The sequence below is a fragment of the Colossoma macropomum genome, unplaced genomic scaffold, assembly GCF_904425465.1.
Source record: "Colossoma macropomum unplaced genomic scaffold, Colossoma_macropomum, whole genome shotgun sequence".
NCBI classification, from domain to species: domain Eukaryota; kingdom Metazoa; phylum Chordata; class Actinopteri; order Characiformes; family Serrasalmidae; genus Colossoma; species Colossoma macropomum.
In genome coordinates, this window is record NW_023494809.1 from 18,103,164 (window position 1) to 18,120,085 (window position 16,922).

General features: G+C 39.5%; 1 protein-coding gene across 1 annotated transcript in view; it reads right to left on the reverse strand.

The window, feature by feature from the left end:
• The window catches only part of cntnap2a (contactin associated protein 2a), a 373,698-nt gene that overhangs the window by 247,599 nt on the left and 109,177 nt on the right, over positions 1 to 16,922 (reverse strand). The window contains exon 10 of the mRNA XM_036557926.1: positions 13,797 to 13,959. Within this exon, the coding sequence (XP_036413819.1) occupies positions 13,797 to 13,959 (163 nt within the window). The remainder of the gene's footprint in view (positions 1 to 13,796; positions 13,960 to 16,922) is intronic.

Sequence of the window (16,922 nt, forward strand, 5' to 3'; positions counted from 1 at the left end):
TTTTTGATGTACAAAAAATTGTCCCATTGTAAATCAAAACATTTCCTCTGCCATTTTCTTATTATTTTGGTTAGTTAATCTAATATGTAAGGCATTCAGTTCAGCTCCTGAAGTCCTGACCAATGGGAGAGTTCACTTAGCTGTGTCAATCTAGATACCACAGAGAAAAATCATGACCACACAATTTTCTGCTTCACAAAAATTGCAGATGATTCCATTACATACAAATATACAGCCATGCATTTGTTAGTTCCCAGAAGCCTGAAAGCCTAGAAGGTTTAACGCTACAATATATGTAACCTTTTATAACTTCATTATTTGGTATTCATAATTGACAAATTTGTAAAAACCTTTAAACCATCTGAGGATCCCTAAAATCTCCTCACCTTATTTTTCTTTCTCCATTCCTTCTTTGTAGACCCACTCAGTAAATTAGGAACAAACTGATCTTTTGCCTGATCAAAAATGTAATTATTACAAACAGTAATCCATAAACACAATGTAATGTGATTACGCATATTTTCAGAGGTTTCCTGCTCTATCATAAGTGTTTTATTTTGTAATGAGATTACATAATCCAGATTACCAGAATTTACTACCAAACACTGCTAGCTAGCCCAAGTTAAGCAATGATAAAACATGTAATGTACGTTACAAAATATGGCTAAATAAAACATAACATCTAAAGGCATCTCAATAAGTCTCCACCAGTCATCCAATATTAAAGGGTTGTTCACCCTGCATTTTAGAAGATGGGGTGCCTTTTTTCAATCACTTTCAATGGGAGAGACGTACTGCTCTTATGGACTGGGTGCCTTGCATTTTCTGTGTAGAGCTCTCCAGGTGCCCTGAGCTGAAAAAAGTTTAACTCAAAGTGGTCTAATAGTCTATTTTCTGTGCTGACTATTCAAATCAAAAGGAAGCTGGGCCTTCAGTGACGACTGAAGTTGCCAAACAAATTCAGCACAACAAAAACAAAAAGCAGAGTTTTGTTTAGTTTTGATCCTTTTATCCCAGCACAGCAGTCTTTGTGGAAAGGTGTGAATTATTTTTTTTACAGCAGGGGGTTCTTATCCCTCCCCTTTGACTCTTCATTGCTCACTAGCAGCTCAACACAGTGCCACAACATGACACACACAGAGAAAACAGTGTCCTAGTTAATCTGATAACAGAGATTCTCTGTAGCAGCATCACACTACAGGTAACAAACCACTTTCTCAAGGGCACGACAGAGAATTTTGCCTGAACACATGAAAACATCAGCCAGTAAGCACGGCAATAGTGTTACAATGCTATTGTTGCTCAGCAGCAGAGAGACGCACAGCCAGAAGCAGCATACAAGAAATGCAGTGTGAAGCCCTGAGAACCATCTTTAGAAAGAATACAATGTGAACTCTACCTTAACTTACCATTAAATAACAATTCTGCTAGCTAATTTGGTGTGCCCACAAAAGTCCACAAATGTTTAATGCAGGACTGTTTTATTTTAAGAAATAGCTTATTAATGATTATCCAAACAAAGTGATGTGAAGAGTGCAGCATTCATAACTGCACAAACTGAAAGAGCTGTGAGTGGCTGCAGACCTTTATTATTACCCATGGCGCTTCTGTCTCTGATAGTGCATGTGGGCGGCGCTGCCACAGAGACATGATAAAGACTAAGTTACAGACTGTGATAACATCCTCCTATAAGGCGAGAATCATCTTGTCTGCATCTAAGGCGACCGACGCTGACATTTGCGAGGAGGCGCTCATGAAAGTTTTTATTTGCTTTTGCCAACTTGGTCTATTCAGGCCGAGCTGATGGAAAATCAGGCCTGGTTTAATCGGGTTGGAAATAGGCTCCGGATCACACCTGTGGCCGAGCATGTCCGCCGATCTTTCCAAGCTCAGCGAGAGTGGCCAGGGCCAGTGGGAGCAGAGGGACTGGACTCAGCGAGGCTGAACGAGAACAACACGGCTTAGCTGAGCTGCTCCAGCCACTGAGCACAGCTCAGATTTCCATCAGTTTTTCTAGGAGACTGAGAGAGAGAGAGAGAGAATGCTGGATTTGATACTGTGTGAATGAGGGTTAGGGAGGGAGTGTTTTCGTACAGTGTCCTGAAAATGTTTCATTTTTTTAAACTTTAAAGAGAAAAATCATTTTATTTTGGTTGCTGGTTAAGGATGATGTAAGGTTTAGAGTTAGACTTGGAAAATTAATATTGAATTAATATTAATGTGCAAAAAAGTGTAAAAAGTTATTTATGTAAGACCTGGTAGACCATCAAAAAAAGCTCCACTCTTGCTTCAGATCAGCTGCAGCTGTCAATAAGTCCTTATCGAAAAAAGTAAATATAGAAAAAATATTTGCAGTAGAACACCAAAACTAGACGTCTGTGATATTGAGGATTTATGGACTGCTAAGTCTATCTTTGTAATTATTACTGGATTATTATTGGATAACTTGAAGCAGAAAATGCAACCAACTTCTAGGACTGAATTTTGGAGGTGTGGAAAAATATCCCTGCAGATTTCTTTGAAAAACTGAAAGCAAGTCTCCTGTAAAGAATGGAAGCTGTAAAATTCAAGTGCAATTTTCTGTTAAATATTTTAACACTTTCCAAAGAAAAACTCCAAAATGTTAGCAGAAGGCAAAAACTGCACATTTCAGAAGAAGGCAAACAATTTACTTCTAATATAAGGTAATGTAAAAACATTTTATTCAGAGTGATTTTGGAGCATTTCTATTGGTCCATTCATCATGAAATTTTCAAAAAATGTAAATCATGGCAGCTGCGTTCAAGTGGTGAAGAGAAAAAAAAACATGTTATTCTTTGGACAGCAACAATATGTTGTCTGCTTTTTTCCTGACCCTGAAAAACTAATAACTTGTGTATACAGTGGACTCAATAAGTCTGAGACCACACTGAAAATCTGGGATTGTTTCATTCTAACCAAGAAATTAACAAGAGAAAAATTTAGTATTTTGAACATTTTAAATAAAAAAAGTTAACAAGTAAAATAAAGATGAAATACTATAGATTCTGAAGTACTTCTAGGACACCATTCAAATTTAAGCTAGTTTGTGACCATGTTAATTACGTACAAAAAAAGTCTGATTTTTTTAGTCTCCTCTCTTTCATTGAAACACATGTACAGACAACTCTCAGGTGGATTTTGGTCTGCTCATCAGAGGCTTTTGCACAGACCTGAAGAGTGCATGCCTGTTCAAATGCTGTCATTAAGTAAAAGGGGGTATATCAAAGGCTAAGAAATTCTGAAATCCAATTAATATTTAATTTCTAATTTAAGATTCTAATTTGAACCCAAATTGTTATGCTGATAATAGGAGGAATCCAAAATACAAACACTTCCACCAGTGGTCTCAGATTTTTGGACCCCACTGTATATAATACGTTATTACATATACACTATGTGGACAAAAGTATTAGGACACGTCTTAATTACTGAATTCAAGTGTTTCATTCAGTCCCATTGCCACAGCATTTGTGAACGAATGGGTCATTCTAAAGAGCTCACTGAATTCGAGCATGGTACTGTAATAGGATGCCACGGTTGCAACAAGACAGCTTGCAAAATTTCTTCCCTACTAGATATTCCATTATCTTCTGTGAGTGATATTGCCGAAAAGTGGAAGCATTTAGGAACCACAGCAACTCAGCCACGAAGTGGCAGACCATGTAAAGTTATAGAGCTGGGTTGCCGAGTGCTGAGGCACATAGTGTATAAAAGTCGCCAATGCTCTGCTGACTCAATAACTGCAGAGTTCCAAACCTCCTCTAGCATTAACATCAGCACAAAAGCTGTGCGCTGGGAGCTTCATGGCATGAGTTTCCATGGCTGAGCAGCTGCATGCAAGCCTTACATCGCCAAGCACAATGCCAAGCGTTGGATGGAGTAGAGTAAAGCACACCGCCACTGGACTCTGGAGCAGTTGAAACAGATTCTGTGGAGTGACGCATCACGCTTCTCTATCTGGCAGCCTGATAGCAAGTCTGGGTTTGGTGAATGCCAGGACTGCACTGTGCCAGCTGTAAAGTTTGGTGGAGGAGGGATAATTCTATGGGGTTGCTTTCAGGGGTTGACCTAGACCTCTTAGTTCCAGTGAAGGGAAATCTTAATGCTTCAGCAGACCAAGACATTTTGGACAATTATATACTTCCAACCTTGTGGGAACAGTTTGGGGAAGACCCTTTACTGTTCCAGCATGACTGTACCCCAGTGCACAAAGCAAGGTCCATAAAGGCATGGTTGGGTGAGTTTGGTCGGAAGAACTTGATTGGCCCGCACAGAGCCCTGACCTCAACCCCACTGAACACCGTTGGAATTAACTAGAACTGAGATTGCGAGCCAGGCCCTCTCGTCCAACGTCAGTGTATGATCTGACATATGCTCGTGTGGATGAATGGGTAAAATTCCCACAGACACACTCCAAAATCTTGTAGAAAGCTTCCCAGAATAAAAGAAGCTGTTATAGCTTCAAAGGGGGAGCAAGTCCATATTAATGCCAATGGATTTAGAATTCATAAAACTCCTGTAGGTGTAATGTGTAGGTGTCCCAATACTTTTGTTCATACAGTGTATATATATATATATATATATATATATATATAAAACATTTTGGGACACAATATTATTAAATACATAATTGCTCCTAATTATTGAGTTCATGTATTTCAGCCAAACCTATTGCTAACAGGTGAAAAAAATTAAGCACTTTGCCATGCAATCTCCATAGACAAAACACTGGCAGTAGAATGGGTCGTACTGAAAAGCTCAGTGACGTTAAATGTGCCACTGTCATAGGATGCCACCTTTGCCACAAGTCAGTTCATAAAATTTTTGCTCTGATAGTTCTGCCCTTGTGAACTAGAAGTTCTACTGTTGTCAAACAAAAGCGTCTAGGAGCAACAATTTATCCACAAAGCGGTAGACCTTGCAAAAAGAGTGAGGCCATGGAGTGCTGAAGTGCATAGTACATGAAAATCACATATCACTTAATACAGAGTTCCAGAATACCTCTAGATGCAATATCAGCACAAGAACTGTGTCTGGAGCTTCATAAAATGGGTTTTTGGCCAAGCAGCTGTACACAAGGCTAAGATCAATGGTCAGCCAAGTGTCAGCTGGAGTGGTGTAAAGTACGCCACCACTGGACTGTGGAAATGTGTTCTCTGGAGTGATTAGTCATGCTTCACTATCTGCCAGTCTGATGAACGAATCTGGGTTTGGCAGATACCAGAAGAACTCTACCTACTGGCATGCATAGTGCCAATAATAAAGTTTGATAGAGGAGGAATAATAGTCTGGGGCTGTTTGTCAGGGTTTGGACTCTGCCCTTTAGTTCCAGTGAAGGGTAATTTTTTTATGATACACCATACAGACATTACTACCAACTTTGTGACAACAGTTTGGGGCTTTTTCCTGTTCCAGCAAGAATGTGACACTGGGCACAGAGCAGGCTCCATAAAGACATGGTTTGATGAGTTTGGTAACTCCAGTGGCATCTACAAAGCCCTGATCTTAACCCCACTAAACACCTTTGGGACGTCAATGGCAAGCCAGGCCTCCTTGTCCAAAATCAGTGCCTGACTTCATGCTTTTGACAGAATGAGCACAAATTCCCACAGACACACTCCAAACTCGTGTGGAAAGCCTTCCCAGTAGAGTGGAGGCTGATATAGTCACAAAGGAGGGGCCAACTCCATATTAATGCCCCTGATTTTGGTGTGATGTTGTGATGGTCAGTTGTCCACAAACTTTTGGCCATGTAGCGTATGACCCCCATGTCGTGCCTTTGTATAAAAGCACATTTGTCTGTTTATGTAGGAAGTGACTGATTGAGGTCAGTGGGTCTGTGGTTCTGTCTGTTTTGCTTGTTTACTCCTGCAGTGCAGCCGCTGTAATGGAAAGTGACAGTTATATAATACCACTATTACAGACAATGATAGGACGATAACGTTTGGTTTAAAATGCTGTCATCAGATTAGACGCTGGAGGGTTTGGGAACAGACCCCTAAGCACTTGTCTTGTATGAGACAGGCACAGTTTAACAACATGCGTTGCCACTCGTAAAGGTTCAAATGAAGGTTATGTAGACAATATTTGATCATAAATATTAATAACTGTTTGAAAGAGGGAATACAATTTAACTTGATGTGACTTTTAATAGACCAGCCGGCTTCATTTAAACACTTGAAAACACTTAGCATTTTTGATAGAAAAAATTAACATGGAAGCTTCGGTGGTAAATGATGAGGAGATGAAATAAATATTACTTAAGCTACTGTAAAGCTACTAAACATCTAGGTGCACAGGCCGGAAGCAGCCTACTAAAATTCAATTACTGAAGGTGTGACTGAACTGAGTGGTTAAATGGCAGCAATACAGTGGACATTTTAGAACATCCTCAGAACAGCATCTCTTATTCTTATGCAGAACAGATGCATGAACATATCACAACAGGGTTTTAATCAGTAAAAAGGTTTAATCAGTTAACATAGACTGCACTACTAATTCACCAGTTTTGCAGAACTTTATACTTATATGTAATAATATGTGCCATATGTATTATGTATATGTAAGTACCTATATGTAATCAAAATTCCTAAAAAATTCCCTAACATTAATCTCAGACATTTAGTTTTATATCTATTTCTCTCTCTCTTTCTCTTTTTAAGTGTTTTTTTTTCTGTTTTTCAACGGTTTTCTCTTTTTTCTGGTTTTGTCTGTTTTTTTCTGCCTGTTTTTTCTCTTCTTTTTCTTTTGTATATGAGAAAACATGCACACACACCCACACACGTTCCTTGACATGCCTTCACATCACACAGTTCAGATAGTTATTCACAACCACTCACATTCTAAATGGCTTCGGTACTTCAGCAGAACAGCTTATGCATGAAATAGTCTGATGTGAGTGAAACACAGCAGGGGCAGTCCGGCCCTGTGTGTCAGCGCTTGGACAGTACGAGAGAGATCACAAGCCAATGTGTATTCTGACATGCTATGTGCTCATGAAGGGAAAAATAGGATTTGATATTCTCAATGAAAAATAAGCAATGACACATAAGAACATAAGATATTTGTATATACTTAAACAAAAAAAATACTTAACGTTATCGGACTGAATGAAAAAACATTATGCAGGATAGATAGATAGGTAGGTAGATAGGTAGACAGATAGATAGTCTTGTGCACTTTACTGGCTTTTATACACACACACATAAATATATATATCAGATGTTGGTATTGGTGTATTTTTCGGATTTCAATTCCCGGTAGTAGTATCGGTATTGATGTATCCCCATATACACACACAATGCCGAGCATATATATAATGCTGGGCTACAGAATACTGTTTAACATGACATGTTTGAGAGTTTTTTTTTAGTTATGTGACTCTATGCTAGCTAAGATAGTCATGTCAGCAGGTGGAGATTGATGTTTACACCTCTGTTTATGTATACGTTTGTGTCTGGGGGTGGAGAGCAGTGGGGATCCATGTAGTCACAGTACACAAACTACTTCAGACTAGAATACCCCACTGATCACAAGGTCTGGGTGTCAGACAGAGGGACTCGGTGTGTGGAGGGAACTGAGCACAGCATCAGCACCTGCTCTGATGAATGAGAACACAAAATCAATGGGCAGGCGGAGGGTGAGTATTCCCCATCCGAATCTCGATAATGAGAACGCTCCCCCAGGCTGGCGGGCTGAGGATTAGCCGATCGAGCGATATTACACTGTCAGAGAAAAAGATGAGACCATTTCACATCCTCTCATCACCTGTATTATTACACTTAACACTGACCAGGAGTCTTTATTTATAGTTTATACATACAGTGGTGTTGGATTCATTTCAACTTTGGGAGGAGAGGAGGGGCACTGCTGATACCACTTCTCATTGTTGGAGTTTATGTTTTAGGCTAAATATTAAACTTAACTATGTGTTATGCTAGCAATGTGCCAATTACTCAGTGTAGTTATTCAACTGTCAGTTGCTGGTTATTAGGTACTTGTGCCTACACTCATTGGCCACTATAACTGAAACACCTATAGACGCACTTTGTAGATTTACAACTTAAGAGTTTCATTCCAAAATGATGTCCAATGGTAACAATTTTGGATATAACAATATAATGAGTCCCCCTAAAACTGGCCTTATGATTCCCCTGATGCTATAATAAAAAACAGCTGTCTGTTTCACTTTAACAATTACCAATCTGTACTTTTCTGAATTGATTCACTGTTTATTTCCAGCGCATCCATTTTCTCATACATGTGGGCCTCAGTGCTAAATTCTGTCAATTCAATTCTGTCAAATCCTTTTGGGTTAAGACCAATATTTCAGACTCTACATGTCAGTGTCACTGCTATGCTAAAGATGGTTCCCAGATCAGAACAAAAAAATAAAAAATAAAAATCATAACTGAGTCATAAGGCTTGTAATATGAAAGCAACTTACACCACACTGCAGATTCACTGTAATTCCACATGCATATTAGCTATGCACCAACAAATAATTAAGCACCAGCACTGATCGAAATCACCAATCAATACCCACTGACAGAACACCACAGATAGCGCTGAGTGCAAGGGAGCCACAACTGTCAAAGAACTGCACACGAAATCATCACTACACCGCTTATTAACGCACTACTCACTGCTAAGAGTGAAAGCTTATCCATAAAATGATCTCGAAGAACTTTCTAGGCCTTCGTCCTAAGCCTCGGGGAGAAATCAGATGCTTCTGCATTAATTACAGACTGATGTATAAGTAATAACACTGTGACTCTGAGGTCTTATTGAAGAAGCTTGATGCAGGCTCAAAAGACTGCTCTTCCTTTCCTGCAGTATGCTTAGGAGAGTTATGGATAAATACATGCATATTTACAGCACAAATATATGAATATTTATATTTAATCTCTTAAGATGAGTTAATTATGCATTATTAATCTTAAAGGAATACTTCAATCAGAAACAATATTGTTGCTAACCATGAATGAAAGTGAACAGCTGCCAATTAGCATAAGACAATGTAAGTAGGCAAGTGCTAATCTGTGGTTACTAGCATATTGTCCATTCATTGTTGGCAATATTAGCATGATCTTGTAATGAGAATACACGTCTGGGGACAACTTAAACCTTCTGTGCTGGATTGTGGGGATTTTGACGCTAACAAAAGTCTTTTAGCCTAAAGAAGAGGAAAATCAAAAATGCAAGCAAATAAGCTAGCTAGTGAAATGCTATTCATTCTTGAAAGTAAGTAAAATGAATCTCTGAAGTGGACTTTTTTTTCTCTTGTAAGAGGCAATGTTTATTTCTAATGCATGTAATGTGTTCTCCACATGTATGACACTGACATGACATGCTTAATTGAGTTGTTTTGGTGGGGCCTTTTCAGTCATGCTAACACACATTACAGCCATGACAACAGGCTTGTCCATCGCCCCCTACTTTGAGTTCTGCCTTGCTGAGGCGTTGGATTGGTTTATAAATATCACATTCAGTTTGTTCCCACCCTGATAAGTCTACATATTTAGACCAACATTTGTCATGGTTATCCACTCATGTTCTCATTATGAGATCACATTTTGCCTAGCGAGACTAGAAGACTTAACTACTAAGAGTTTACTACTATGATTTATTAACTACTATGGGCTATTTAAGAATGATGAACACAACCAAAGAAGACGACGCTAAATGTATTGTGATCAAAGACATGGATAATTATTGACAATTTTCTTCACTGACTATGAGTCCATATGTAGTACCCATCTAATAAAATACAACGAGCAATGCACAAGATACCAGTCCAGTTACAAGCTGAAACCCAAACTATATACATGTGCACTAACAATTGAATTTCATCAACACTTATTTTTTTTCATAACATTTGCATAATTAAATGGTTAAAAATAATTTTGTTAAGTAAACAAAGTCATTCAGAGTGGTTTGGTATGAAATCTAGAGAAACTTACTGAATAAGACCTGTTCACAATGGTGGTGATAGGAACCAGACATCTGAAGAGTTTAATGCCTTTAAAAGCACCCTTACAAGTTATGACCGGTGGTGGGCAGTAACTAGTTACGCTTACTCAAGTACTCGACTTAAGTAAAATATTAATGGATTTGTACTCTCCTGAATATTTAAAATCATAATATTTTCACTTCTACTCAAGTATATTGTTTAATAAAAAATAATCTATTCAGTATATTCTGTCACATTTCAGACACTTATATTTAGTTACCAATTCCTTTTTTGTGTTTAATTTCATTATGTTTTGATGAGAACAATATCTGCACTGCTTTTTGACTGGGCACATCTCTGACTTTGGAGCTTTACATTTGTATTTTAGACCAAACCAATTCCAAAAAGTGAAGAATAGAGCCACACAATCTTCATTTCCTATGCTAACAAATGCTGAATTTACCAAGAAGGTAAATAGGAAGATACTTTTACTTGTGTCATTATTTTATGCAAGTATTAATTATTTAGTATTGATTTGGGCTGTTCTACCCCCCCAACCCAAAAAAAAAAAAACTGAATATGTTGTCTGAGACAATACATTATGATGAGTTTGAGAAGGTTTTTGTCTAAACCATATTTTTAAACTATATTTAAAATAGTTATTTTTAGATTTACCATGGTTTTACCATCATCAACATATAAAAACCCAGTAGTACATATAAAACTCCTGTAAAGGTTAATAGGTGGATTTGGATAGTAAATAAAATGGCTGGAGATTCAGATCAATCAGAGCAAACAGATTAAGAAATGGATGGCTTCTTCCCACAGGCAGTCATAAGTTCCTCCTACCCTCCCTCTCCTTCCTAAGACTAAGACTAGACTAAGACTGAGATATCTTTCATCTTTCATCATGTATCATTTCATTTTAAGCTAGTATGTTTGTATATACTAGCTCAATATATTATTGTGTTATTGTGTTCTAGAGCTGCTAAATGGTTTTCCATTGTTTTTAAACAATGGCAATAAAGATCTATCTATCTACCCACCCATCCATCCATCCATCCAGCCATCCATCCATCCACTTATCTATGCATCTATCCTATCTATCTACCTACCTACCTACCTATCTATATTTGTGTTGTACACATTGTGACTCCTGGTTCCTATCACCACCACTGTAAAGAAATCTGAGTCAGTAAGTTTCTTCACAGTGAGCCACTTCACATCAAACCACTCTGAATGGCTTTGTTTACATCTGAAAGATTGAATGGTGAAATTGTAAAAAAAACAGGGAAATTCCCCTTTAAGGTAATATGTAGATGAACAATTGGAGGGTCTGGTAGAAATCACCTAATTAGACATGATAAACAGCACTCCTCAATCTGTCCTAATATTGAGAAAAATTTGTTTTCCCATATGACAATGGATGACTGCATTGTCATTCAGGTCTGTATGGTGGGAAACGCATCATCCCAGGCAATGAGATGTTATTTCATGGAAATAATAGTGCTACAAATTGAACTGTCAAAATTCTCCAAGAAACATATTCAAATAAGGCAAAAACAAGGCATAAAAACGTGTTTCTATTACAAATTATTTACCAGTAAACATGAAAAAACAAAGAAGAGACCAACCACAAATCATCTTGCTAATGGAGCATTGTGTATTTGTCTCGTCTCATAAGGAAGCGTTCAGTTTCGGATTAGCGCCTGTGTTTAAGTCATATGGAACAATGTCAAACATGGATTTATCTCATCAATCACATTTGTTTATCAGCATGCTAAACAGCATACCTTAGCGACGGTGTAGGTGCAAACTGGGCCAAAGCACATGAGCGGCTGCTGTGGCTCAGTGACAGAAATGCATGGATAATCAATCAATCTGAGCGTAATGACAGCGAGCTGGCCACTTATATTCCCTGAAATTGAACGTGCCTTCTTGGTGCGGCACTCCTGTGCTGGAGCCACGAGGAAGCGGCTGCACTGATTAACCCTTAGAAGTTACAGGAACCATAAACAATAACAAAAGCATGTTGTGATTTTAAATTATATTTGCATTGTATATCCAATTAAATCTGATGCGTTTTGGCCCATTCCTCTAAAATAGCCTCTTAGCATGCAAACAAGCCAAATTACATTGTTTGGCAATGCTACTATAGCACTGGGGCGAACACCTGGCCATGCTTTGTAGCCTCCACTGCAAGGCAGATGAGATTACAGTACATTTATCAGCATTCAAAATTAACATTTTAAAATCTCAGGATATCTTGGGTTAATTTCCTCAATAATAAATACATAATATACACCATGAGTTGTCCACAAGTTGCTTCATGCAAGTCGGGTTTTGAGTCAGAGTTGAGTCTCGAGTCTCTGGGGTGCAAGTCAGTGTCAACTGTCGAAGTCTCCTGGGTGCAAGTCAGAGTCGAGTCTCGAGTCTCTGAGGTGTGAGTCTGAGTTGAGTCTCAAGTTTCTGAGGTATGAGTCTGAATTGAGTCTCGTGTCCCTGAAGAGTGAGTCCAAATTAAGTCTTGAGTGTCTGAGGAGTGAGTCTGAGTCAAGTCACAAGTCTCTGAGGTGAGTCCAAGTCAGCATTGAGTCTCGAGTCCCTAAAAATTCGGTCTCGAGTCTCTGAGGTACAAATCCGAGTCCAGTCTTGAATCTCTGGGGTAAGAGTCGGTGTTGAGTCTCAAGTCTCTGAGGTGTGAGTCCAAGCCGAGTCTCAAGTCTCAGAGTTGTGAGCCTGAGTCGAGTGTTGCGTCTCTGAGCTGCGAGTCCAAGTCGAGTCTCAAGTCTCAGAGGTGTGTTTCTGAGCTTTGGGGTGTGAGCCTGGGTCTCCAGTCTCAAGCTTGAGGCTCTGTGTGAAAGTCTGAGTTAAGTCTCTGAGCTGTTAGTCTGAGTTAAGTCTCGAGTCTCTGGGTTGCATGTCTGGGTTGAGTCTTGAAGTTCTGAGGTGCGAGACTGAGTCGAGTCTCAAGTCCCTGAGGAATGAGTCTAAGTCAAAACTTACGTCTGCAGTGAATTCAAGCCAAGCCTTGAGTCTCTGAGGTGGAAGTCTGGGATTAATCTCGAGTCTCTGAGGTGCAAGTGCAAGTCTATCTACGAGTCTCAAATCTAGTGCCAGTCAAGTCACGAGTCTCAAGTCTAGGTTGCGAGTCCAAATTAAGTCTCAGGTTTTTAGAAGAAAATTTTGGTTTAGTCTTGTTAGCTGCAGGTGTTGCACTATACAGAAGCAAATTCCAACTAAAGACCTGTCAGGTTTGACACAGCTCAAAAAACAAGCCTTTCATTATAGAAAACAATTCAGTCTAAAGGACAGAACTGAAGTGCTAGCCACAGTAAATGTTAATCAGATTTGGTTGTGTCTTTTCGGGCTGAAATTTCACAAGTTTAAGTCGAGTCATGAGTCAATCAACATGTCTAAATTACATATTAGCTTCATGTCAGTTACTGATTTTGTGTAACTAACTCTAATAACTCATTGACACAAGTGGAGAAACTGTGTGGAAAGTGTAGAGGTTAAACCTCCTATTTTTGTCATTACTTGCCATGGAAAAACTCTAACCTGACAATGTAAAATCAAATGTAAATGAAATTCACTGTGTGACTAATTAATTAATTATGTAAATACACACAAAAAGTACAGTTAAACAATAATAACTGTAGGCTAAGGGTTAAGCTGTGTTTTGTGCATGCACAAGCCAGAGCTCCAGGGGGCCAGGCAGACCGTGACTGATCCTGGCCCACTGTGGCAGGGTGTTTGTGTCTCTACTCTCTCTCAGAGCATGTGCATAAAGGTGGTGGTTGGGTGCAGCAGGTGCTCTAACCTGTCGATGATGGCACACATGTCCAGGCTGACGTTCTCAAAGGCTCCCAGCCTGCCCTGCTCCACAGCATTCAGATCAGCTAGCTGATCATCCACCTGGATGAGCTGCATACATCCCTGAAAGGAACGCTGGGATGGAGAGGCCTGTGTCCGCAAGAAATAACCTGGAGACAGAAGAGGAAGAAATAGAAAATGTGACAATACTCTTTTTTATGTGTAATTTTCATTATGTCTTATTTATGACTGTATCTTCCTCATTATTATGCTTAATATTGCTAATCACTGTCTTCATCTGTGTCTGATGCAGCTGCTTCTTCAACTGGCTGTAGATTCTTTCACATCATAAGGATGTGTTAACGGTTTTAATGATGCTCCACAAAGAATAGAAGCTGTAATAAAGGCAAAGCGTGGACACTGTAAATACTGAACATTTGAATATTTCATTTTGGAGGCTTCTGCATCATTTTTTATTTTGTCTGTACTTCAACCATTGTATTAGAAACCCTTACCTTGTGCATATACTCACTGGCCACTTTATTAGAAACACCCACCTTGTACTTCCACTCACTAGCCATTTTATAAGAAACCCTGATGTCCTAGGTCCACTATATAAGTGTACAGTTAAAAACTGTAGTCAATCTGTTGATGCAAAATGTATCAACCCTTCTCTTCCCTATTATTTACTGCTGAGTTTCTGACCATAGGACTGCTGTTGTCCAGATATTATCTAGGTAGTTGTTCATTCTCAGCTAAGCAGTTAAACTGATTGTTACTGGGGTTTTTACACACATCAGTGTCGCTGCTAGGTTGAGAGTAGGCTACAACACAAACATATCCAGAGAAGAGCAGCTCTGTGGTCAGAAACTGACCATTAATGTAAGGGGAGTTGGGCTACAGTCTCTAGCTGTACACAAGGTGTAGCTACAAGAGAGGGGTTTCTGATAAATTGGCCAGTGACTCTGTAAGACAATGGGTGTGTCTCAAAACCTAGTGAGATCTCTACATAGACAGCATTTCACGTCACAATATGCACGCTCCCGACAAGAAGGCTGTCCCAATTCTTAGATATCTCACATATGCTGCCTACTGAGGTCTCTCATTTTGGCCGAATATCAAGAGAGTATCGGATGTTTCCTCAGCCGCTGAGGCAATCCCGCGATGCAGCGCGGCACAACTTTTGTTTGAAGATGGCGGGCAGAAGCGCTTCACCAAGCAACGACGTCATCTTCAAATGTAAGTTATTCTGATTTTCTGGGGTATTTATCTGTTTTCTAGTCATAAAGGTGCACAAATAGCCTATACTTTCCGCGTTTGACCACAACTATTGTCTATTTTGCTGTTTCATTCAGAGCAAATACAATTAAAATCACTATATAAACTGCCAGAGCAGGATCCATGTTGGCTAAATGTGATTCTGACGGCTGAGGTAAGTAAACGCCAGTCTCGTGCAGTGGGCGGGAACAAGCGGCGACGCCACTGCTGTCTAACTAGAGCGTCTCATTTATCTATCTTTTAAGGATAGATGATGGTTGGAACGCTACCTACTTAGACAGTGGCTACTTAGAGAGCTCACTAGAGACACACGCAATATGTATTACACGTGATCATATTGCAATTACAGCCATGTAAAAAATAGTAAAACTTTGGCAATCTTGACCGTCTAATGATGGTAAAGACTATGATTACCATGAAGCCAAACCCTGTGTGAGTTCTGAACAACAAAGCAACTGAACTAGGATTTACCATTTGATTACAGTAAAGCACTTGCTGCTTCTTCAAGGTCTTTTCCCATGTGGACCTCTGAAATAGCAGAGCGCATACTATTGAAAATATGAAGAAGCTAAGCCTCAGAGAGCCACTAAACCCAGCAAACTGCTCAAGCTTGTATTAGGGATAAACAACTGCAATAAGGCCTTCCGAGACTCACCCGGCAGCCTCTTGACATTAATAGACAAATTACAGCATCTGGAGAAGCTAGCGTTTGTTTTCAGCTTCCATAGAAGAAAAAAAAACACAGTAGAGGGTGAGAAAAAAAAAGTTGAGAAAGTTTTCTGGACCATCTGTCTCGTCTGCCTCCCACACCTGTCCAAGTGTCTATCTGCCTGAGCAGCCGAGAAGAGGGGAATTGGTAGAAGGGGAGGGAAGGGGGAGTCCCAAAGGTGGTATCACGATGGCAAATGCATCTCTCCGAAGAGGAAAAGCAGAGAAATAAACCAGCATCTGGTGAGGAATCATGCAAAGGAACAGCAGCGTAGCGCCTGAACGACTGCCAGGATGTGCGGGCTCCCGAAAAGGCTGCCAGGGGAACACAGGTGATCAATAAAAGCAGGCAGGAGAAGACGAGCTTTAGGTTCGCATGCTTGGATGCAGGTTACTGCTGGTACTCTCTTAAAAATAAAGATGGCAAAAAGGGTTCTTTGGAGCTATGCTGTGAAAGAAGCACAATTCCGTAAGGAATCTTTCAAAGGATCTTTAAAATTAAAATTAAACCACTGAACTGAACTAAAGGTGACTCTTCAATTGCAGTGCTCCAAGATGTGAAATGCAAGGCAAAATTAACATTACGTTTGATTAGTGATGTGCCAAAAATGCAGCAAAATCTTCTCTGCTGGGGATTTTTCTGAATACAATATACCACCTGAGGAAAATTCTCAGCATTTCCCATACAGTTTAAGTGTCTCAGTCTTTCTGATAGTTATATATAATAGTTAATTGCCTCTCACAGGCATGTATAGCTGAATTCCAGAGCAACTCCGTTCTAACAACAGAATCTTTTTTTTTGTAAAGCACATGGATGTACCTTTGGAATTCTCTATTTTACTTGTGCACTTGTAGCAGTCTAAAGTTCTTCTAGCAGGTGGCACCATTCTCATGGAAGTTGTGTCATTTAAAGAAAAGAAATAGACCCACACCAGCAGGAGCTCATGAATGCTTGTGTTTTCAGCAACAGCTTTTAAAACAAGAGGTGGATTAATTCCAAAAGGGTGAATTACTCAGTTTAGCTTTCAGATTACAGGCCCTCTGATTTAGACGTGAGACTGCATTACTTGTCCAGTCATAGTAGTCTGCTGAACCTGGGAGTGTGGCTGTAATAAATGTCCAAACACAGCCCTCTGCTAAACGCGGG